We start from the raw sequence: 25,395 nt of genomic DNA on the forward strand, positions 1-25,395 counted from the left end.
GGGGGTGAGTTCAGAGCCCTACTGAATCAAGGGGACGGGGGGGGGGGGGGGGGGGGGGGGGGGGGGGGGGGTTGGTAAAGAGTTAATCTGCATAATCTCCTCACCTCACGTTGGCCCTAGAACAGTCTCTGGCCGCACACTGAGTCATTTTCCTAAGCTCTTTTTATTAAACAGTTTTCAGCCTAATGACTGACTTTTCTAAATCAATAGAGGGCACAGTAAAGGTTTACAACTCCCCCAGCCTCTGGCTCCGTGAAAGCCACAGAATTTTGAAACTGAATAGAATCCAAAAGTTCTTAGTTTAAAACCAAAATGACTTTAAACGCCCAGTTTCCAATTGTTTTTCCAATAGCACTAATAAAGAATCACATCTTTTTTAAACTTTGTAACCAAAATATCTCTTTGAGTCAGTGCCATAAAAGGACACTAATTAAAGCCAGCATCTTCTGGGCTCTGATGAGAAATTCACCCTTTTATAATGGGATTACTAGAGCTTTGCCTTACAGATGAGTGGTTTGATTAATAATTTACATTTTTGAGGATCTATAGCCTCACTCACGGTCATGGTTTGCGTTCCTAAAATTCTTCTATTCAGTTTAACGTTATTACAGTTAGCCCTGGCAAATGAATTACGTTCTGATTAGACATCAGTGTAATTATTCTCTCCCATAGGTCATTTTCAACCAAGAAAGGGTTGTGACAGAATGGCCGGTGGCCCGAGTCGGGGACTCGGTGGGGCTCGGCCCGGCACAGAGCGGGAGCATGAGCAGGAGAACTGTCAGCCTAGTCAAGGGGAAACATTGCGAAATGGAGAAAAATGGCTCGGTGCTCCCTTAAAACCCCCCACAACATTATAAAAACTAAATTAACAAATGATTGAATCTCAAAAACATGTTTATCAACATCCAAGCAATTATTTAGTCACATATTAACTGTGAAAGAAAAAAGCTTTGCTTGAATAATGTCCCTAAACAGTTATTTCAAGCAGAAGTGACTGGAGAAATTGCTCTGAGTTGATGGAAAAGGGTGTTCTAACCAAGGTCAATTTTATTTAGTGGGAGTGGGAGAGACAGGGATCTGACAGAAAGAAAAAAAAAAGTGTAAGAACTGCCAGGAGCAGATGGAAATGGAAAACACGGGAGTAGAGAAACAGCAGCACAGAAACACTGTCGCCAACCCCCCCACCATGTGGAGAATTCTTTTTCATCTCCCCTCTAGAAAGCAGGTACCAGAACACTGGGTGAAGATCCATGTGACATCTCTAAACTCTGACTCCCATTTTCCTTCTCTCTGCCATGATATGGTGGCGCGGACGGTGCAATTAAGAAGATGGCCTGGGAAAAGCACTTATGGCCTGAACACCACAAACCCTTCCTGATCCAGCCGCTTGTTGGTGTGTAAAATACAGTGGATAGGGGCCAGAAGAGAAGAGGCTTCGGGAAGCTGACAAAAAGGACTGCTCCCGGCAGTTCTGCCATTTCAAACAGCACAGCTTCACATCTAAGAATGCACAGAATAGACCCCTTTTTCAAAGGCTACTTTACCTAAGGGCTCCCTCACCTGTGCGCTAAAGCTGTAAGGTGGCCAAAATAGGTGAGTGACATCATGACCTCCAGCTTTATCTAGGCTAACGTCTGGAACGGTGATGCACCATTCATCTGCCATCACCTGGGATAGAGCAGCCCACTTAAGTGAGCTGGCGAGATAATAATGCATGCATACACTGCTTTACGGTTTTCAAGGTACTTTCACATACATTGCGTCGCCCCTATGAGGTAAGCAGGATTGTAATTACGATCCCCCATCTTTCAGGTAAGAAAACTGAGGCTAAGAGACTCGAAATAACCACCTAAGGGCATAAAACTTCCAAAAACAGAATTAGAATTAGAATTTAGATGTCTGGACTCCAAGCCCAGTGCTCTTTCCATTGCCTTTCAGCCCCTCGATATATATTTTTTAGCCACTTAAAATGGAAAATGTGGAGGGGAAAAAAAAAAACAGGGAAAATAATTTGATCTTTATTGATTCGCAATGGACATCAGTTGTCGGGCCTACTATAATACAGGGGCTACTGAGGCAGGTAGGATATACCCCTCTCCTGAATGCCCTCCGGACTGCCACGTTCAGTGAGCTCGTGAGCCTACTTTTATGTCTTCCACCCTTACTGTCACTCGTAACTTCTTCCTGCTCGTATGTACCTCCCTCTGGCAATCTTCTATAACCCTTCCATTTAACTGCTTATTTACCACCGGCTAGAAAGCTAGAAAATCAAGCTTGTAAAGACCATGCATCAACAGTAGTGGGCACTGAACGGTGACCCGAGGAGCTTTCAGCTACCTAGACAGGAGATCCATGGTGTTTTAGGAACACACAGATGTTTTCTGCTTGACCACGATTTCTACCCTCTGGTGAAGCCCGTTCAAGTTGTGGGTTAGGCAACTTCCAGAAAAGCTGAAGAGTCTGGTCTCACTCAAAGTCAGTGGCACCTTGGGGAAGACTGGAATCATCCAACATGCAGAAAACACCTAGGAATATACCCCCAAGTACTTCCTGATAGCACGCATTGGAAGGTTATAAGGAAATTCTGCCAAGAAAACCAAACTCCAGGCTTGAAGGTGTAGCGGTGGTGGAGATAGGATGAAAAATTCAGAATTCTATCCTGGCGTTCTTCCCAAGGACCACAAATCCTACAACTTCTTGTTGTTGTTGTTTTAAGTTTATTAATTTGTTTTGAGAGAGGGGGAGAGTCCAAGTGGGGCAGGAGCAGAAAGAGAGGAAGAAAGAGAGAATCCCAAACAGGCTCTGTACTGCCAGCACAGAGCCCGACGCGGGGCTTGATCCCACGAACTGTGAGATCGTGACCTGAGCCGATATCAAGAGGCAGACACTTAACAGACTGAGCCACCCTGGCGCCCCCCCCCCACAACTTCTTAATTTTGTTTCATGTCAAGCATACTAAGAACAAGTTTCCTCATCTGTAAAATGGAGATAATTACGGTAGGGACCTCAGAGGGCCTCGGGGAAAATTACATGAGAGGATTATGTGAAAGTAAGCATCATATAGTAGACACTTAATAAATTGCCACTATTGTTATTATTATCGTCGTAATTATTATTAGGTAAGGGAGAACAAAAAGAGAAAAGGAAATCTTTTAGTGGAGTTTTTCAAAAAGAATTAATTAAGCAGAAACAAAAAACGATTCTGCTGCCCCATTTTACTAAGCACATCCAAGTAAATTAAATTTAGGAAACGAGGCAATGCAAAGATTGAAAATAAAGAACAACTTTTTTTTTTTAACGCTTCAATCATTATCAAAACAACATTAGCAAGAGAGCACTCCAACCACTGTAGCAAAGGGCCCCAGGCTCGTTTATGAGGGCAAAGGCTTCTTGCAAACGAAGACATAAAATCCACATCAAGGCAGTAAGGATTGCTCGTGGAACTGTGCACATATTTGCAGAAAGCGCTCACAGCTTTAATACCCCCAGTGTGGACTAGCGAAGGAATCCTAAGGAGATTGTGGATCTAGGCCAGTATCAAGATGAGTTTTCTTCAACTTCATATGGTGGAGGAAATAGCTTGCGTCAAATTTCATATGAGTGAAGTATTAGAGCAATGATCTGGTCTGCCAGAATCTTGGGGACTGAGTACATTTTAAGGAAAAAACAACCGTGCTCTCCCCTTTTAAATTAATTAGAATAGTAAGTAATTGTAAGGAAAAACAGGCTGCCCTCTTCTTCTTAGCAATCCATAATACACCATCTCGCGGCAGTCCCTGATTTTAGTCCTGTGCTTCCCAATGTTTCTTATAGAAAGAATTTGGGGGTAATGTTTCTAGAAACACGGCATCGTTGCCTTGAGGTCTGGCACCATGGTTTCTTTTTTATCATGGGGTTTATGTTCCCTAAATGTGAAGCAGGGAAAGAATAAGAGAAGAGAATGAAACAAGATAAAAAATTGAAATAACGTGTGTGTGTGTGTGTGTGTGTGTGTGTGTGTGTGTGTGTGTCAGAGACAGAGAAAGAATACAACTAGTAGGTGCTGCCCCCGCTTTCCACTTTCCAGCCTCTGTTCACATGACTAGTGTTCATCCTCCACGCTAAGCCAATCAAAATCGGGTCAGAACTTCCTTTCTTCCTAGTCTTGTGCTGCTCCAGGGCTAGAAAACACAATATGTAAAATGCAGGACCGGACGGAGATAGGGAAGCTGACACCCAAGGCCCTCAGATGGACAGCCACGTCCGCTACCCTGCATGCTAGAACATCGGTGTGATTGCTCTAACACCCACTTCCGCCAGCTAATGGTTGTATGATAACATCTGTTGGCCTGGTTATCCTGAGAATGAAACAAATCATACTCTGTTCTGAGAAGCACCTTGACACCCCAAAGAGGAAGATTCAGCTCTCTGTTTCAACCCAATTCTCATGTCCCATCACTTTTTATCACCCCACTTTCAGCCGGCAGATCAGCTCCAAAACCAATCTAAGAAGTACATGAATGGTACATGCATTTTTAAAATCTGTTTAAATTATTCATTCTTTCGCCAAATTGTTAGTCTCAACAAACTCTTCACGAGAGTCTGACTGCATAAATAAGTTAACAAATACCTCACGCTTATATACTGTACTTCATATAATCAACCCAACATCCCCTGAGGCTTTGACCCTAGAAACTATTATGAATGTATGCTTTATTAGCTAATTTGAATAATTTTCTTAGCTAATTCTAAAAACTTCCTTGTAATACACAAAATAAGCTATAATCAACCCACCTTACAATTCAGAGGTTAATCCTTATCCAGGCACCATAAATCTAACACTTTGGAATATCAAGTAGTCAGAAGTGTTATTTTTTAAAAATTTTTTAATGTTTATTCATTTTTGAGAGAGAGAGAGAGAGAGAGAGAGAGAGAGAGAGACAGCATGAGTACGAGAGGGGCAGAGAGAGAGGGAGACACAGGATCCGATGCGGGCTCCAGGCTCTGAGCTGTCAGCACAGGGCCCGACATGGGGCTCAAACTCACGGACTGTGAGATCATGACCTGAGGTGCAGTTGGACGCTTAACCGACTGAGCCACCCAGGCACCCCAGAAGTGTTATTTTTCTATCTGACCCCGATTCCCTGTAGAGCAAGAAAAAGGCACGGATTCCATGTGCCTAAGGAAAGATAGAAGAAAGCTCTAATATCTGTGAGTAATTTCCCCTCCCAGGAGGCAGCATACTGAGGTGCTTAAAAGTATGGACTGTAAGAGCCAGGTCGCCTAGGTTCACATCCTGCTTTCACCATTTATTAGTTGTGTGTCCTTGGGCAAGTTACTTAACCATGATGTGCCTTGGGTTTTTACCCATTCAATGGGAATGCTGATAGTGATACTTACTTCATAGGGTTATTGTGAAGACTGAATGAGTTAATACACATAACGCACTTACAAGAAAGAGTACCTCGAATGTGCTGCTAAGTGCTTAGTACCTCTATTACCACCGTTGTCACCATCGTCCCTAGCTGGGTCTTTGAATCAATGGCAGTACTCTCCATCTTGCCGTGACAGTCCTACAAGTTAGCAAGGAGAAGTGGGATTCCTGACCCGTTCTGGCGATGCCACATCAGCTTCCTTTACAGCCACACGCAAGTGTAGCGAGAACTGAGACTCACAAAGAAAGAAAAGGTAACCATTCACACAAATGAGAAAACGTATGGCCTTCAAACCAAGTTCCCCATCTCTATGGAAATGGCCCCAGTGGTCAGAAGGAGTTCAGGCATGTTCCACAAATATCTAAGCCACTCCTGGAGAAAACTGGTACTCAAGTAAACTTTTTTTGTTTTGTTTTGTTTTTTAAACAAGTCTTAAGTGCTCTTAGAGAGAAGATCTCATTTACTCTTTCTGTGGAGACTTACAGCCTTTGCATACAGGTAAACAGAATGTCCTTGGACAATGATTTTTTAGAATACCTGCCTTCCCAAAGAGTGAAACGCAGCTTCTCTAAAAACTGTGGTTTTCCTTAAACAGAATCTCTCCCTGGGAGGTTCTTAAATCAAGCATTAATGCTGGAATGGTGATTTACAAATTACACTTAGCATTTGAAAGCCCAGTGCCCAAAGAATGATGCCATTGAGCAGCACATCTAAGACGATCCCCAGAACTCACCTTGGAAAACCGCAGCATTCTGAATAATTAAGAACTTGAGCTCCATACTTGCAGACTGAAGCAGCTGTTCGATGTTCAAGCGTGCCGTTAGTTGGTATTTTTCTTCCATCTTTCTTGAGCAGCATGTTGGGCCCTTGGGGAGACATACTTGCAGATCTGATCCTGAAACAAACAAGTTTTTCATGTTTCAGTAAGCAGAATGTCAGACATACGCGCGCGCGCGCACACACACACGTACGTGGCAAACATGGCCAAAGAATGCATTTTTTTAAATACAGGAAAATCTTGATTTTTCAAAATTAGTGTTTATCTTAACTGATCCCTGCTTTCTCCTCATTATCCTTATGACTGAGTCTTTTTGAATAACCGTTAGAATTAATTGCCTAGGTTTGACTCATAAATTCTGCATAAACTAATTTACAGCACCAAGTATACGTCATTGAACACCGATATTTAATTTGTCCGTTAAAAGATTAATCTTCACCCCTACAATTTATTTTTCTTGATTATAATTTATGAATGAGAGCACAACCAAGAAGCAATTTTCAAAATTCCAGTTATGATTTCCTAATGAAATGTATGTCTGCCAACCCAATGTTGCTTTTGGGGATAAATGATTAAAACATCAATATCCTATCAAAGCTTTACTGTTGTTGTTTTAACTGAAGGTCTGGGGTAAGATTCAGAGACGAAATATCCAGAGGACAATATTCACATTCAGACAATCATCAAACTCCCCTACAACTAAAACATTCTCGCTCTGTTCAAGTGCTGACCTCTGAAATCCTGAGCCACTTCATTTATGACGAACAATGCTTTTTTATTTTTGCAGCTCCATAAAAATTTGCCAAATGAATCATCTCCTCGCTTATTCTAAAATGAGGGAATTGGAACCTCTTCTTAGTCCTCGTCCAATGTGATCTTTCGCAGATCAATTGATCTTTCATTGACCAATATCTCCTTCTTGAAACATTCTCCTCCTACATTGTTTTAGTGAACCTATCCACCCCTGCCCCCCCCACCCCCCCAACAGGCACCTACTGCTATGGCCACTCTTATCTGTCTTTTCCTGCCTCCTCTTCTTCTGCCTGTCACTTTAATGTCACTGACCCTCCCCCTCTTTCTACGTCTCCCCCACGCATGATCTCATCTATACCCATGTGACTGCTGAACTCCCTAACCCAGCCCTCACTGTTCTCCTGAGTTCCAAAACCCCACTGAACTTTGTGTATCCCATACACACACACACACACACACACACACACACACACACACATAGTGAAGTTGTGGTAAGTACTACAGACAAAATAGAATTAAGCAAGGGAAAACAAACTGTGGTATATACATACAGTGGAATACTACCGAGCCATAAAAAGGAATAAACTACGGATATGTGCTACCGCATGGGTGAACCCCAGCAACATTATGCCAAGTGATGGAAGCCACATCAAAAAATTACATACTCTATGCTTCCATTTATACAAAAGTCTACAAAATGCAAATTAATCTATAGTGACACAAAGCAGTTCAGTGGCTGTTGGGGAAGGGATAGAGGGCAGGGACAGGGCAGGAGTGAGGAAATTTGGGGGAGTGATGGATACATTCATAATTCTGATTGCAGTGACTATTGCATGGCTACGTACACGTGTCGAAATTATGCCCTTAAAATGTGTGTAGTTTGTTGTATGTCAATTATACCTCAATAAAGCTGTTAGTTTTTTTTTAATGTTTAAAAACCAAAGTAAGGGAGATGGGGAAGGTGGCAGATGCAGGGACAATTCTATTTATATAGGGTAGTTAGGGAAGGCTTCTTTCGTAAGGTAACATTTGAGGAGACGTGAAGGAAACGAGGGAGGGTCCCCTGATTTTATATACTCCACCAATACTAGCAAATATTAGGGCTCGATGAATATTAAATCCAATCTCCTTCCTCTTCTGCAACTCCCACTGTACTCCAACTCTCCCTTCCATCAGCTTTTGTTGAGATCCTTTTGTTGAGATCCACGAAAATGTGCATCTCAGATCCCCTGCTGCATGAAGTGTAACCGACAAATGGTCCCAACTGCCACAGTCTGAATTCACCACCATGTCGTATCCCGGCAGTAATCCCTAGAGGCTGCTCCCAGCCGATGACTGAGCACAACAAAGATGCTAAGCCCTGTGAGACACAGAACTCTGCTGACAGGGGTTTGGGCTCGAGGACTCCCCACTGACCTTGACAAAACTTTCTTAAAACTGCACTGCAGCTGGGGCACCTGGGTGCTTCAGTCGGTTAAGAGCCTGACTCTTGATTTCGGCTCAGGTCATGATCTCACGGTTCATGAGTTCGAGCCCCCCCATCAGGCTCTGTGCTGACAGAGTGGAGCCTGCTTGGGATTCTGTCTCCCTCTCTCTCTCTCTGCCCCTCCCCTGCTTGCTCCCTACCCCTCTCTCTCAAAAATAAACATTTGAAACAAATCTTTAAAAAAAAAAAAAAACTGTACTGCAATCAAAGATTCTTCCCACTCTCCCTTCTTTCCCTCCTTCCTCAGCTGGGTCAGCCCCGCACCACAGTCCGAGGGCTCTTCCAGCATCCTTCAGCATCCTGCTCAATTTCCGTCACAAGCGTTTTCCCCAAGAAATCCCTTCTACATCTACTGCCCTACTGGCATCTGCTTCTCAGAGGACTCAATCTAACTCATCTTCTATGTGCCAAGCACCGTGCTACATGGGAGAGGTACCACTTTGAACAAGAGAGACATGGCCCTTACCCCAAAGAGCTTACTATCTAAAGGGATCAGCAGAGATATATACCTAATGCATAGGTACTGAGTGCAATATAGCAACATAGTTAGCCAGGATGACCAAACATGTATATGGGACAGAGGGAAGGCTCCCTCAACATCCTGTAAGGACCCTGGCAAAGTAAGGTTCCATAAGAAACATCCAATCTTAATGAAGTAAGGCTAAAACGCATACGCAGAAACATTTAAGGCAGCTTTGCAACAACTGAGGTTTTAAAAAACGGGAGTGGGGGGGGTGGTATGCAGTAAGAGACAAGTTAGTCCTCAGTGACCAGAAAATTTATTTTTATTACGTCGTATTTCCCCAGGAATTCCAGTTAATCATGACCTTAATGTACGTGTCCAAGTTTTATTTTCTTAATTTAGGAATGAAATTCATCAAGTTTTGCCTCACATGACATCACTGTCGGGAGTCCAGGGTATTGACTCCAAGCTCTCCCCTTCCCCTTCGTCAAGGGAGCTGCTGACAAAGGTAGGAAATGGAGAGCACAGATAATACATATCACCAAACCGAATCCCGCACTGCAATTTATAGCACTGGATGGAAAGGTGATATTTAATGTGTCAAAATACAATTTGGGGTCTGGAGACACAGAGTTCAGATTTATCTCCCATAAATGTCAATCTCATGTACAAGCCTTAAGCTGATTTTAAATACGATCTAAGCTTAAAGTCTTTATGATTGTCTTCTGAAAAAGAAAAGAGAGCTAGTTCTAGCTCACTGTATTCTTTCTACACGAGGTTACAAAACATAAGGCTACTCTAGGAGTAGAAATTGATGCAGTTTACTGGACCACGAAGGGAAAGAGCCCCCTTCGGGAAGAGTGGCTAAACTAGATTTAAGCAAGGTTGGTTTGGGACACACGTATAGATGGGAAAATGCTGTGTAGCAAGTGTTTTCCATATACCAAGTTCCTGTCCACTTATCAGTGCTTTATTTGCTTCCTGGGTAAACTGATGCCTAAGTCATATGTGTTTAAAATATCTGATTTGATGGCGCACCTGGGTGGCTCTGTCAGTTAAGCATCTGACTCTTGATTTCAGCTCAGGTCATGATATCATGGTCATTGGGATCAAGCCCCCCGTCAAGGCTCCACACTGTCAGCACTTGTGATTCTCTCTCTCTCCCCGCCCCCCCACTCTCTGCCCCTCCCTTCTTCCCTCTCCCCCTCTCTCTCTCACAAAATAAATCAATAAACTTTAAAAAAAATAAAATATCTGGGGCACCTGGGTGGCTCAGTCAGTTGAGCGTCCAACTTCAGCTCAGGTCATGATCTCACGGCTCGTGAGTTCGAGCCCCGTGTTGGGCTCTGTGCCGACAGCTCGGAGCCTGGAGCCCGCTTCGGATTCTGTGTCTCCCTCTCTCTCTGCCCCTAACCCACTCGCACTCTGTCTCTGTCTCTCTCAAAAATAAAGAAACATTATGGGGCGCCTGGGTGGCTCAGTCGGTTAAGCGTCCGACTTCGGCTCAGGTCACGATCTCACGGTCCGTGAGTTCGAGCCCCGCGTCTGGCTCTGGGCTGACGGCTCAGAGCCTGGAGCCTGCTTCCGATTCTGTGTCTCCTTCTCTCTCTGTCCCTCCCCCGTTCATGCTCTGTCTCTCTCTGTCTCAAAAATAAATAAATGTTAAAAAAAATTTTTTTTAAATAAAGAAACATTAAAAAAATAAATAAATAAAAATAAAATATCTGTATTTGAATACATTCATAAAATTAAATGTCATACATAAACTCCTTTGTGTTTCTGAATTTCCACTGGTGATGACTTCCAGTTTTCAGGAGCAGCAGTGTTTATTTGGCAGGGCAGCTGTTAACACTGCTCCTACTTCCACCAGCTCTAGCTAGTTAGCGGGAATCATAAAATAACGAGGCTTCAAATCTTTTCTCTGTGAAACGCCGTGAGCTGCTTAGATCTCAGAAGGTAACAAATTACCACTTGGTGTACCTACCGAAACCCAGGACCGCCTCTTCGAATTACCATGACACCAGTTTTGTTTGCCTTTGCTATGTGATCATTCATAAAGTAACGCAGAGCTTGAATACTGTATCCCTTCCCTGGGTTGGTCAAGTCTTATCATTGTAAAAATTCCCACTACCTCAAGAATTAGTTGAGCTGAAAATCTTGAAAGGACTAAAACGTCAAGTGAGTATTTAGGGGAAAAACATGTCAGACATCATAAAGAAAGGTGTAGGTTATATCCAAATATAAGACATGTACACATAGCAATATTTATCCTCCCTCCCAGTTATCATTGCCTGGTTAATCAATAAGCCAATACAACTGATCCGGGGGCTAAGCGTTAGCTACATATTTGGGGAAATAAAACACCTATAAACTAACACTAATTTGGGATTTGCAAACCAGGAAGGAGTGAAATATACGCCAAAGGGAAAAACATTCTAAGTAAATTTCATGTAACTCACAGGCCAGCTTAAAATAAGCTCTAGCACAAGAGAACATAAGGAACAAAGTAAGCCAGGAGAGCTAGACATGCCTACAAGAAATGACAATAACGAAACACAACCATTTCAGTGCATGAACAGGTGCATGAAAGAAGCAAAACCGGAACACCAAAACTGAAAGTAGAGAAAGCATTGAAAGAGGAATCCTCATCAACAAAACAATTACTCTGGAAACCAAATCTCAAGTGGGATGAATAAAAAGTAACCAAGGGCAAATAAGTAAGGAGGTACACCGTGGGTACATGGAGAACTGATAGGTACTTGAATAAATCAAAGCGGAAAGGCCAATTCAAGAAATAAGATGCAACGTACAGAAGGCACAGTAAGTAGCAAAGCATTCTCTAAGAATGTCTGGAACAAAAGAAGGTTAAAGGGAAATAACTCCTTTATTAGATGGAAAGGAAAAGTAATTGTTGGCCATACTCATCAAAGAGGTGCTCACATTTTTTATCTAAAAGTGGAATTTAGCAGGGAAATGGGAATAGAGACAAGCAATATAGCCTGGGATGGAGATAAGGAAAAGGCTTAGCAATTGACTATTCAAATGAGCCCGAAAGGTTGAAGTCTTCGGAGCTTTAATAACTTGCATTTCCAGATGCTGAAAAAAAAAAAATTAACTGAAGTCATTACAGGGCTGCTAGTTCCCACTTATTCTGGAGGATTAAAAAGTACCTTCATACTATAATCTCCTCTCCTAGATTTTTCGTTCCTGAAGAGCAGAGAGTGACACCCATCTCCTTGGGATGCCCTGTCGATCCCATTCAGCCTTCCGCACATCGTGTTGAATTAATGAGGGTACAGATCAAGAACACAGGTAAAACAACAACAACAACAACTCTGTGTCTCTCTGATCTACAACGAGAGTGGAGACAGATGACCCTGAAAATTTTACATCTGTGTGCTTAATGTTGCTCTTGGAAAAAATACTTTCAGATACCACAAAAATCAATTTCCAACTTGAAGATACACAAACACGTGTCTCACTTGAAGGAACTATGAAGTAATTCATTTCTAATTATTTGGAGGCAATGTCTTGCTTGCACACTGGGTCTGGTTCTGGATCCTACAACTGAAAGGGGATATTTGGGTTATGGTAGCTCTCCTCTGGAGGATGAGTCACATGTGTATCCAAGTGGGGCGCCCTTACCGGCTGCTTCCCCTCCCAGAGGCCATGATGCAGGTGGACCACAGAAGGCTCTTTCTTTCCTGATGTGTTCTCGTGTCCGGGATGTCTTCGGCTTGGCTACCCGTGGCCTTGCTTTCTTGACCTCCATCATTTGGGCCCAGTTCTTGCTCTTTTTCGGCTCCATTCAAGGAGTTGACATTTCAGACTGCCCCTGGTCTCCCTTGGCCACCTCCCCTGAACTGGGACTTCAGTCCCCCTTTGCCCTGCAGTCATAGGCTCACACATGCACTCAGAGACCCCATTCCAGGCCTGAGCCCTGTCCCTAATTGGAAGAAGCAAGGGTGGGTTATTTAAATTCCACATGCCTCTTTGTCCCTATCTCTAAAATGGGATCACCAATAGCACTTACCTTACAGAGTTATTGCAAAGATTGAGTGAGATTGCGCAGGTAAAACTCTTAGCCTCCTTGGCACAATATGTGTTAAGTAAAATTAAAATAAACAAATACAAAACTCACACTAAGAGACCAGATTTTCACACAAAAATAGCTAGACAACAGTAAAAGTTGGTACATGGTTAGGTGACAAAATATGCAGTATTATTCTTCTGAAGTGATGGAAATAGTCTCTATTTTAATTGGGGCAGTGGTTACATGGTTATATACATTTGTAAAAACTCATTAAATCCTTCACTCAAATCTGGTGTATTTTATTGTTTGTAAATTATCTCAATTAAGTTGATTTTTGAAATATGTGCTATTGACAACATTTGCTTGATAAGTGAATGCTCACCAGAGGCTCTAGGGGCCAAAGGAAATTTCCAGGAGCGGTGGGGTTTGAGCTAGATGGGAAGGATTTGGAGAGGCCAATGGGTAAAATGGGTTTGGCCCCAGCAGTGTAGTAGGGCAAGACTAATTTGCCTGAAGAGAAGCTGGAATCTGGGGCATAGCTAGATTATCAGGTCAGAATGTGAAGGACCTTGAATGCAGACAAAAGCCTGTGGGCTTGACCCCACAGACAATAAAGGACCACTATTGGTTCTCAAGCAAAAGCCTAAACAGGCGACGAGTGCTGCGTAGGAAGATGAGCCTTATGGCCTGAAATTGGGAATGGACTAAATAACCCCTCAAGGTCACTTCCAGCCCACCAATTCTCTAATTACGTATTGTGTTCTACATGTTGGTTATTTTACTAGACTGCAATTTTACTAATGACTATAAATTGTCAAAAATCGCATTAGAAAACACATTAGAGAACAGACGTAATATTCACGTAGACCTTGATCCTTATGCTTTCCTAAGAACAGATAAAACATATTCAAACAGCAACAGAAGAGGAGGAATCGTCAGGGCTCAGTAACAATGAAAATTGAAATCTTTTCCATATATACATATATATATGACGATTTGACACATTTCATTGCCAAGGTCTGCTTTATGAACGGCGGATTATTATTTTTTTTTTTTTGCTAACAAAGGTACACTGTGCTAAAAATAGTGATGTAATATCATCATTAAAGTAATATTAAGCAGAAGAATGACTGATATCCAAAACTGGTTGCTTCCAGACTTGTAGGGAAAGTGAGAGATGCCTATTAAAATTATCCAAAGGATTAAGTGCAGGTTACTCTACTAATGAACCAAAAAAACATATCAGACTCTTTCAAAAGGTATTTTTTTAAACAGAGGACAAGTCAATTTGCCATCCAAAAATATTAACTAATTTCCTTAGCATATAATAGTGACTTGCTATTAGAACGGTGCCTTTTCCCCTAATTAATCATTATCTAAATCAAATCTTACACGCTCATTAATTTCTCACTAATCAAGATAGGAATACAGATGAAAGAAATGACTGCATTTGAAACCAGTGGGGAAAGTGACGATTGCTGGTGGAAGAAATCATCTTAGGGAACCCAGCTGAAGGTTACCCTTCTGTTATTTTGCCTGAAAGAACATGACCTTGCAGAGGGCGCACCTGGGTATCGCGAGCTCAGGCTTTAAATCAAAGATCGTGCCTGGGGCCACCACAGACCCTGCCTCTGTAAAAGGCAGGCCAAAATGTCGCTACCACACTGGCGTACTGGGAGTTTAAAGCAACCCTGGAGAGAAGCCATTCTCTAAGCCTGAGAATTAACGAATGAATTACCTTTATCTCTACTGCCAACCGTCAATTAACTGCATATTATTTCATGCCCGGTAAAGGTTGAATCCCTAGACGACTGCGCTCTCCCACGAACAGGTTCTTTCTGGACCACATTCCCAACCAGCAGTCAACATGTGCTCTGGGAATACAAATTCGCTGATTACACTCGGCCTGCCAAACTGGTGAACAATTTGTTCCTCCAGCATTTACTGAATGTCTACTTTGTGCCAGGGACTAGGCCCAACCCGAGGAGTACGGTGATGAACAGGACACAGTCCCTGTCCAGCAAGTGGACTTCCAAACCAACTAGAAACCTCTAGGTCATTCTGGACCCCTCACTCCCCCTCAGCCCCTGTAGCCAAAGGCCGCTAAATCCCACCGGTTCCACTTTGTAAACATCCCTCGTTACTCCCCTCTTCCCACCTTTTCCTCGTCACCTCACCTCTCTTCACTTGGACAGCCACCACCGGCCTTCCCGCCTCTACACTCGAGCCCCAGACAGATAACTGCTCAAGTACGTCTCTGATCACATCATTCTCCTTCTTAAAAACCCTTCAAGAAAATGGAGCAAGGGCACAGCAGTGTGAAAACGGGTTAAGTGGGCCGTGGAGGACGGCCAGGGCCAGATGAAAAGGAGTCAATTATACCTCAGCAAAGCTGGGGAAGAAAGTTAAAAAGATCAACACTTCTCACTCTAACTTGCATCATGGTTGCATTTGCCTGGCTTATCTTTGCCAGACTTAGGTTCCTGGATGGAAAGACTCCTGACAGAGTCTTCTTTGTATCTCACGGGGCCTGCTGAGGTTTGGGCCTAATGCACTCCCCTTTGACTTGGAATCAAGGCCAGAACTTCAAGAGAGTTCAGTTTTAAATGTTTACTTATTTCTTGAGAGCGAGAGAGAGAGGGAGAGGCAGAGAGAAGAGGGGGACAGAGGATCCGAAGCAGACTCTGTACGGTCAGCAGAGAGCCCGACGCGGGGCTCGAACCCACAAGACGTGAGATCATGAACTGAGCCAAAGTAAGACGCTCAACCGACTGAGCCACCCAGGCACCCCAAGAGAGTTCATTTTTAAAGGAACTAGATGAGATTAATTGATGTTACTAGAGCAACTTTTAGAAGAGCAGTATTCCAGGGGAAATGAATGAAGAGTCCTTAGAGCCCAAAATAAAGATCTCTCTCCCTCTCCCTCTCCCTCTCCCTCTCCCTCTCCCTCTCCCTCTCCCTCTCCCTCTCCCTCTCCCTCTCCCTCTCCCTCTCCCTCACACACACACACACACACACACACACACACACACATTCTTTAGACACGGGGAAGAAAAAACCGAAATAAAATAAAATTGGGTTGCAGAACAATGCCAGTTGGGATAAAAAATCTTTTAGTAGTTTAGAATTTTGCCAGAAGGACTAAACTAAGGCAATTCTCCTGTCTCCCTGAGTCACTCCTTCACTAATTGTTATTCTACTCAGATAAGTAGCTGAGATCTCATCTTTCAGGAGATGTATAATTTTTATTTTTCAGATACAATCTTCAAATATGCAGACCTGAAGTGTAGCTGAGAATTTCAACACCCTAGGCTCCATCTAAGCACTAAGCCCTTTCCCCTGTGTATGAAATCACACAGGGGGTAGGGAGAGCCCTTCCCTACCAAAACTAAAATGTTCTTACCTGCTCTGCTACCAAATCAGCTGTGTGACTTAATCAAATACCTCCTCGAATCCAGGCCTGACCAGATGACCCCTAAGGTAATTTCAGATCTGAGAGTCTAAGTTCCCCAGCTATAGATCAAGCGATAGCCACTGAGCCCATTCTAGACTGGGCATTGGGAGGACACACAAAAAAAAAGCAAAGGACCTGCTTCTGCCCTTCTAGGAAGGTGTATCAACAGCACTCGGCTATACATGAACATGGATATGGGGCCAAGGCAAAGGCCAACAACTCAGCCTTACAGCACTTCACTCCGTGTAATAACCACATTCCCTTTATACATACTCCTTTGTCTCCAGACCCTAACTAATTGCAGAGAGCTTCCTGATGGGATGGCACACAGTGGCAAAGGAAGACATGTGACATCAGACAGACCACAGGGTGAACCTCACTTAACAGCCATGTGATCTTAGGCAAGTTACTTAATCTCTGAGCCTCAGCTCCCTTATCTATAAAATAGGGACAATAACACCTACTTCTCAACATGGCTGAGGATTAAATTAAACTTATTTCATGTGTCCCAAACCCATGGCTCCATTTCCAGCCTCCCTGTTTTGCTCATGCTATTTCTGTCCCTGGAGTGCTCTTCCCCTAGCTTCAGCTATTAAAACTTTCTCATCCATAAAGTATCTCTTTCATAATGTTGGTCTTCCCTGCCCCAGCTACCCTCCCCACCAAATAAACCCCAAGAGCTGTCAACTCGGAATTTCCTGCACGCTTTGTACCTCTAATACTGCATTTTTATAGCTATTGGTATACTTTTCTTATTCCTGCGATTAAATTGGAAGTTTCTGTAGGCAGGAACTATATCTTGGCCATCTTCCCTAACATGGCATAGTGCCAGGCATATAGGACATACTCCATAAATGCTTGTTGAAGGGAGCGCCTGGGTGGCTCAGCCGGTTGGGCATCCGATGTCGGCTCAGGTCATGATCTCACAGTTTGTGAGTTCGAGCCCCTCGTCGGGCTCTGTGCTGACAGCTCAGAGCCTGGAGCCTGTTTCGGATTCTGTGTCTCCCTCTCTCTCTGCCCCTCCCCTGTTCATGCTCTGTCTCTGTCTCAAGAATAAAACAACATTAAAAAAAATTTTTTTAATAAAAAATAAATGCTTGTTGAAGGAATGAACAAATACTCAGCACGGAGCTCCTGCTTCCTGAACAGAGTAAGCTCCTCTCGTCTTGAAGCACCGAAGCATAAATTGGGTAGCACTATCAGAGACCCCACAGAAGGGACTCTTGCACCAGATAGGAGACTCGACCTGGTGGCCTCTAACATACCTTTCACTGTGTTTCCAAGAAGGCCATCCTCTAACTCGCTGATCTCTTTACACACCGAAGTCGTCACCTGCCATTAATGTTAGAACTGGTCCTTTCGTCATAAGCAAGTGTGACAGCGTTTCTTCAGGGAATGTCTCACCTGTGACAACCACGTATTTACCACTCTGCATGCAAGTTGTCCCTAAAACTCTGTATGCCCGAACCTAAAACAGCCGTCTTTTGCTTCACAGCTATTTCTGGCTTCCAAAACTCCCTGCAGCTGACATTTCAACAAACCACAAAGACTAGGTGGAAAGCTAAAGCAGGTTGAAAGCATACCATCACCTACAAAAAGGTTCTTCAGGCGGGCAACGAGCGACAGTTGCCTTCCCATAGCTAAAGGGTTTAGAAACCACATATTCTTTAAGGGAAAACCAATTCAACAGGAGTCATGAGTCAAGACATAAATGCTAAGCTGAATAACGGGGTATCCTGGTGCACCTGGGCGACTCAGTTGGTCGAGCATCCGACTCTCAATTTCACTGCAGGTCATGATCTCATGGTTTGTGGGTTCAAGCCCCGCATCAGGATCTGCACTGACAACTGAGCCTGCTTGGGATCCTCTCTCTCTGCCCCTCCCCTGCTCACGCATGCCCCCACATGCTCGCTGGCACTCTCTCTCTCTCTCTCTCTCTCTCTCTCTCTCAAATCAGTAAAGTTAAAAACATATGTGGTCTCCTATTCCATTTCAGGGCTCTTCTTTTTTAAAAAAGATTTATTTTGGGGCCACTGGGTGGCTCGGTTGGTTAAGTGTCCGACTTCAGCTCAGGTCATGATCTCACGGTTTGTGAGTTCGAGCCCCACGTCAGGCTCGGTGCTCTCAGCTCAGAGCCTGGAGCCTGCTTCGGATTCTGTGTCTCCCTCTCTTTCTGCCTCTCCCCCTGCTCGCACACAGGTGTGCTCTGAATGAATGAATGACTTTATTTTTAAGCAATCTCTACAGCTAATGTGGGGCTCAAACTCACAACCCTGAGATCAAGAGTCAGAAGCTCCACCAACTGAGCCAGCCAGACAACCCCAGAACTCTTACTTCTGATCCACGGTGACTTGGGTAAGTCATTTCACTCCTCTGGTCCTCAATTTAGCCATTTAGAAAACAAGTTAAACAGCAGTTCCTACCCACATCCCTCTCAGGAAACACACTGAATGTTTACAACCAACTTTCAGCTTCCCTGGAGTAAGTTCTCCTTAGAGTGAACATCTCTGATGTATTGGTGTGGTTAAAGAGGCCCAGAAAGCTCTCCTTCTGTAGTGGGGTGAATGGTGTCCCCCAAAAATGATATGCCCATGTCCTAAGCCCTGGAACCTGTGAACATGACCTTATTTGGAAAAACGATCTTGCAGATGTAATTAAATTAACGATGTCAAGAAGATGTCATCCTGGATTAATCAGGTAGGCCCTAAATCCGATGACAAGTGTCCTTACAAGAAACACACAGAGAGGGACACGGAGAAGAGAAGGCCGTGTGAAGACAGAGGCAGAGACTGGAGCAATGTAGCCCACAAGCCAAGGAAGGCCTGGAGCCACCGGAAGCTTGGAAGAGGCAAGGAAGGATCCTCCCGTAGAGCCTGTGGAGGGAGGCTGACCCCTCCCTCCTGCTGACACCCTGCTGACACCTTGATTTTGAACTTCTGGCCTCCAGAACTGCAAGAGACTAAATTTCAGTTGTTTTAAGCCACCAAATTTGAGGCGATCCGTTATGGCAGCCCTAGGAAACTAACACCTGCCCCCCTCCTTCTACCCCACCTACAAGTATCTGCCTGGCAATATCTAAATGTTTCATCATGGGTGAGTTAGTACTCTGGTTAGGCAATTTCCTCAGGTGTTGTCTCTGAGTGCAGCACTCCTTGAGTAATCTCCTTATACCTCAAGGCTAAAGAGTTTACTTGGGATTTTTGTCCAGCACGGGAAAGAAGGGAACGGGGAGGCAACCCAAACCACGCGGGTAGGGGTGAGGGGAAAGATGTTTTTAAAAGCTAAAAGAGGGGCACCTCGGTGGCTCGGTCCGTTGAGCGTCCAACTCTTTATTTCAGCTCCGTCGTGATCCCAGGGTCATGGGATCAATCCCCACATTGGGCTCGCACTGAGCATGGAGCATGCTTAAGATTCTCTCTGCCCCTCTACCCCACTCGTGCTTTATCTCTAAAAAGAGGGAGAGAGAGAGACCCAAACCAAATTTTATCTGGGGTCAGCCCTGAGAAAGTCATACAGACAGAGCCCAAATGTTACTTTAACAACAGCAGCCCCATATTATAAGAAGAAAGAAGCCTTACAGAAGTGAAAAAAATCCTAATCCCGCCTCAGTCCTTGGCCCGTATTTCAGGAAGTCTGTTTTCTTATGCTTAACAAACCAGGTATATTTTGGATACATGAAGAAACGTTTTCGAGCTATTAGCAATTAGGTAGTCACAAACAGAGCCAGGCAACAAAGGGAGATGCCTATCGGTCTGGGCCTCCAGCCCAACCTTGAATGTGGTAGGAGTCTGTCTCCACATTACACCTGTCCTGGTCTTCGGCACTTCTAGAGATGCTGCTTAACCAGCTCCCAAGCAAATCTCTCCGATGCCCAATTGCCCTTACTGTTAAGATGCTTCTCCCAGCTCTAATGGCTAACCTAAATTTCAGTTTCAAGCCATTGCACCTTGTAATTACATTCTCAGCCACTGTAAATAATCTGTGCCCTCTATTTTATCGTTCCCCTTTCCTGACGATAGGAACCTGTGGAAAAGGGAGTCGGTTGCCTTGTTAGCACAACATACACACTGCGCCTGAGCAAAACGCAACCAGAGGAAAATCAAACACTCGCTCTTGATCCCCAAGAAGCAACGTGATTGATCTTTTCCTTTTTCCTATCCTTCAGCCGATCTCAGCGTCTACACTGACATGCTCTAGTGCTGTGGCATTTATGCCATCTTGGGGAATAGCTGTGTAAATGCTCCGCTAATTTTATACATCTTCGACACACTGCTGTGTTACAACTTGAGCATCTGAAGGACTGGGAAGGACAGAGTTCCCTCCCCCTCCCCGCACCCGCACGTAATAGGAATCAAAATCCTCACTAATTGGCCCTCCTCCTGCACGTCACCGAAGTCTAGGCTTGGTGGCAACCCCTTTCTGTGGAAGAGATTTAACGAAGGAGCAAGTGCATGGGAGGGTGTTGGCAAGCAAACCATTGCAGAACAGCTGTAAGAAGCCTGGAGACACGACGAGTTTTGGGGAAGCTGAGATAGAAAGCTAAAGGGTATGGGGGCGCCTGGGTGGCGCAGTCGGTTAAGCTTCCGACTTCAGCCAGGTCACGATCTCGCGGTCCGTGAGTTCGAGCCCCGCGTCGGGCTCTGGGCTGATGGCTCGGAGCCTGGAGCCTGTTTCCGATTCTGTGTCTCCCTCTCTCTCTGCCCCTCCCCCGTTCATGCTCTGTCTCTCTCTGTCCCAAAAATAAATAAAAAACGTTGAAAAAAAATTTTAAAAAAGAAAGCTAAAGGGTATGGTTCCTCTCGCTCGCTCTCTCTCACTCACACACATTGGCGAGTCCACCTTACCCTGAGCCAAACTTTTCCCAAAGTGGAGGAAAAGCTAACTTGTGAATGCGACACATAAAAGACGTTTTTTTAATGTTTATTTTTGAGGGGGAGAGAGCGAGAGACACAGAGCGTGGGCAGGGGAGGGGCGGAGAGAGAGAGGGAGACACAGAATCTCAAGCGGGCTCCAGGCTCCGAGCTGTCAGCACAGGGCCTGATGCGGGGCTCGAACTCACAAACCGTGAGAGGATGCCCTGAACCGAAGTCGGATGCTTAACTGACTGAGCCACCCAGGGGCCCCCGCACATAAAGGACTTTTCAGTGCGGCTCAGGAGTGACTTGTTTCCTCATTGCTTTCTTCGGTAGCCATGAAAAACAAAAATAAATTGCCCAAACAGGTGATTTGGGGATTTCTCTTCCATTCCCACGATTTCACCGAAAAACCCCCAAACTGTTAATAGTCACTTCGTTCTTCTGTCAAGCAGGGGGTGATGCGGACACAGAGCTCCCCGGAGCCCAGCGTAGGCTCCAAGAGGGGGCGCTACGAGGGCTCCACTTCACGCTAAACGAACCAAACCCGGAGCCGGGGTCTCCCTGTGGGCGCCAGTCTTGTATGACCCGCCTTCAGAAAACCACCAGCTCTCGAGACCACAGCACTTTGGTTCAGGAACATCTGCCTCATTTAATTTAGTTTTTTTTTTCTTAGAAGTCCAATAAGAGAGAAATTGTGACACGGGAACCATAGGGCCGGTGAGGTCCCGCACCGCGCCGACCTTGCATGTCTGAGCAGTGCTGGGTTCAAGGCAGCTGACGCTACAGTCAGCCGGGGCCCGGATGGAAACAGGTTGATGCAATCGCTGAGGCAGTTCAACCCATAGAAGATGACCTTCACTGAACAGGAAAATCAAATGCCCAGGACCCCAGGCTGCTGAGCTGCCTCAGGACACGGAATTCCCACAGATTCACGCCACAGCTCCCCGTTCCCATGCCCTCCTTCCTCCCCTCAACAGATCTGGAGACCCCTCCATGCGTGGTCCTCATCGGTCTACACGTCTGGCGCCCCCACCATGACTAAATTATTTGATGTTGGATCCCCAGCATCCCACACATACTGAGTTCTCAAAACTGGTTTGGGGAGTCATTCCCCAAGATGCTGAGCCCTTCACAAGAGTAGTGATTGGAAACATGGCCCTGGGACCAGACTGAGTTTAATTCGTGTCAGAAAATATTTGACCTTTGCCAAGTCGCTAAACCTCTCCAAGCCTCAGTTTCCTCGTCTGTAAAATGGGGGAGATAATGATACCCACCTGGTAGTGCTGTGGCGAGGGTTAAACGGGATGTTGCCCATAAAGGCTTAGCACAGCGCCCGGCTCAATAAATGTTAACGATTATTAGCACCGCCCCCACCACAGGTGCTCAATAAAAACTTGCTGAATTGAAGTCACACCAGTGGGAATGACTAGCAGATGTGAAGGCAGCCTGGGCTATTTTTGTTTTTTTTAGCTTTTTCCCACCTCACTCCGCCCCAGATGACCTGTGAGATTTTTTTTTTTTTTTTTTTTTTTTTTTTGATCAAAAGGATCGAATAGGAGATAGTTAGGCTCCACTTTTGCTGATCTTCAGTTTTTCATTCAGGGCAGAAAACCAAGCCTGGCAAAGTCAGGCAGATGATTTTCTGAGAAATATGACAAGGCTATTAAAAACTCTAAATGAAAGTTGTGTAATGAGCATGAATCTGAATACATTTAAATTCCCTCTAGATCCAGTCATTCCAGCGACACCCATATATACGTGTGTGTGTGTGTGTGCGCGCGCGCGCGCGCGCGCGCACGCGCTTTGGCAAACGTGAGGAGACCAAGGCCCTAAAAGATAGCAGGATTTCTTCAAGGGTGGGGGTGGGGAGGGGACGCACAATTGTCATGAAAATTAACCCCTGAAAATGCACAGGATTTTATTACCAAATGGATGCCTGAGGAGATTACTAGATTTTTAGGGTCTTTACTATCAAGAGAGCAACCTGCATGCCTGAAATAATTAAGAAGAGACTCAATTATCTAGTAAACTGAAATTTCAAACCACCCTGCTTACCTAAATGAGAAAAGCTGCTTAGACTAAAGCGTCATTACTTCTATTTAGACAAGCCTTAGCAAAGATATACAAGGAGCTCAAGAATGGGACCCCACATTCTTCCCTAAGCCACAACAATGCCTGTTTATGTAAATAGGATTTTCAATAACAGGATGGAATCTGAAAAAAATGTTTTCATTATTGTCTCTGACAAAATGCAAATGCAGAAGATGAAAGTCAAGGGGCTTTCACTATAATGGGCACTGAATACCCTAAAATATTTATTCTCTGTGAGTCTGAGCCTGGATTCCAAGTGGTTCTCAGAAACAGGCAAGGACTCTTTCTCCTTAAAACGTCTGACTACGATATGAGAAGGCACAAAGCTGTCTCTGACTCCCGTGGCAAGTTGAGTGCATATTTATTCAAAAACTCGGTTTAAAGAGAAATAAAAGTAGTAGTAAATAGCTATTTACGTTTATTTGGCAGCCCCTTCCAAACTCCGGGCCAAAATATAAATACCCTTGCCTCCATCATCACCATCTGACAATCAAAACACCCCCGCATGACCATAATAACCTCCAGGCGCAAACTAAAAGCTCATTAAAGCCTATATGAAGGCTATTTATAGAAGAACTAAACAAAGAAGGAACGAACTATTAGCAAAATTAATTAGAGTGTTCATACTTCTGACAACTATTACTATTTGGTTGAACTCAAGTGTCCAGCTCCTTCACTGACAGGCATTGATAACTACAGCGATACCACATATCCAGAGTTTTAAACTGAGCCTATAGTTTTTTGGTTTAAGAACTGAGGTTTTGACCTATACTCTGTATATCAGCCTTCCTGTTGCTGTTTAGGCAGCTGATAAGAGGCAGAAATCCTTCTTGCTCATTAGGCCATTAGCTGCTGTGAAGCAAAGGGCTGGGGCTGGGGGGGGGGTGTTCAGTGGCCCCGAGGAATGTGCCGGACTCCACATATAAAGCCAGCCCCGATTTGGGGTTAAGAATTTAACCTTAAAAGGCTGACAAGTCATAAATTTGCCTGAGGTTCATATATATGTGTGACTTTCACAGTTTATATTTCCTAGCCAGGACTCAAAGTCAAAACATGCCCCTGATTAATGAATGGTACTAATTGTTATTCCTGACTTGAGAACATTAGTCTTTATCCAAAATATTTTCTTTAAAAACACACAATCTCATACCTAAAACTCTCTGGCTTAGGGGAGTTTGGATAACCAGTTAGAAAAAAATAGGAAGAGGAGTCTAATGTTACCTGTTTCTTGGTGCTACCATTTTGGTAGTCAAGATGGACTCGCACGCTTCCATTTCATTGTGTCTATCAAGCAAAGTGCAAAGGAATGTCCTCCAAATCCAAACATGTGAGATAAAGCAACCATGTGTGACCCTACACAAAAACTGAGCAGGGGCGGGGGCAGGGATGGGGGTGGGAGGGCTGAGGTATCTTCAAGCACATTTTGTCTAACTTATCTTGTTAAATATTTATACGTAGGTGTATAACCTAACAGCCTTGGCCAAGCCCGGAAGAGATAATAGATACAGGCCAAACAAAAGATTCCCATAAGTGTTAAGACAAAGCCAAAATTCCAAGGAATAGTCCAATCGGAATACGCTCTTTAACCTGAAGTCAAACTTGAAACTAGGACCATAAAATCCTGCAAGTGGCACCGTGCCCTGAAACGTGATAACTTCATCAGGGAAAAGCAAGCTACGTTTGGTTAGCCTACGAGCTACGTGTCAATTCCACCCCACATTAGCAGTGTTTCAAAGGGGCTCCCTGATCTTTAGAAAAAGGAAAGGCAGTTCAGTGGAAGAAAAGAGATTTCTAAGAACAAAGATGCAATTTGCATTCATTGAGAATTATGACAAAGTGAGAGAGAATGTAAACTACATAGCAATGATCTGAGATACTCCAGTCAGTTATATTTAGCCTTGTGCTATCTGTACAACACACACACACACACACACACACACACACACACAAACTCTTTTAAATACTCAGAGTTCTTAGAAAGTGGAATGTAAATTAATCGGTGCATATTTTAGAGCTCTGTCTTTCCAAACTAAGGAATCAAATTTCGAAATATCCCGAGAGAAGTCA

At 44.2% G+C, this 25,395-nt stretch overlaps 1 protein-coding gene across 1 annotated transcript in view; it reads right to left on the reverse strand.

Moving 5' to 3' along the window:
• Window positions 1-25,395, reverse strand: part of GPC3 (glypican 3) — a 422,633-nt gene that overhangs the window by 382,550 nt on the left and 14,688 nt on the right. The window contains exon 2 of the mRNA XM_058714569.1: window positions 6,148-6,309. Within this exon, the coding sequence (XP_058570552.1) occupies window positions 6,148-6,309 (162 nt within the window). The remainder of the gene's footprint in view (window positions 1-6,147; window positions 6,310-25,395) is intronic.

The sequence above is a fragment of the Neofelis nebulosa genome, chromosome X, assembly GCF_028018385.1.
Source record: "Neofelis nebulosa isolate mNeoNeb1 chromosome X, mNeoNeb1.pri, whole genome shotgun sequence".
In the NCBI taxonomy this organism is placed as follows: Eukaryota; Metazoa; Chordata; class Mammalia; order Carnivora; family Felidae; genus Neofelis; species Neofelis nebulosa.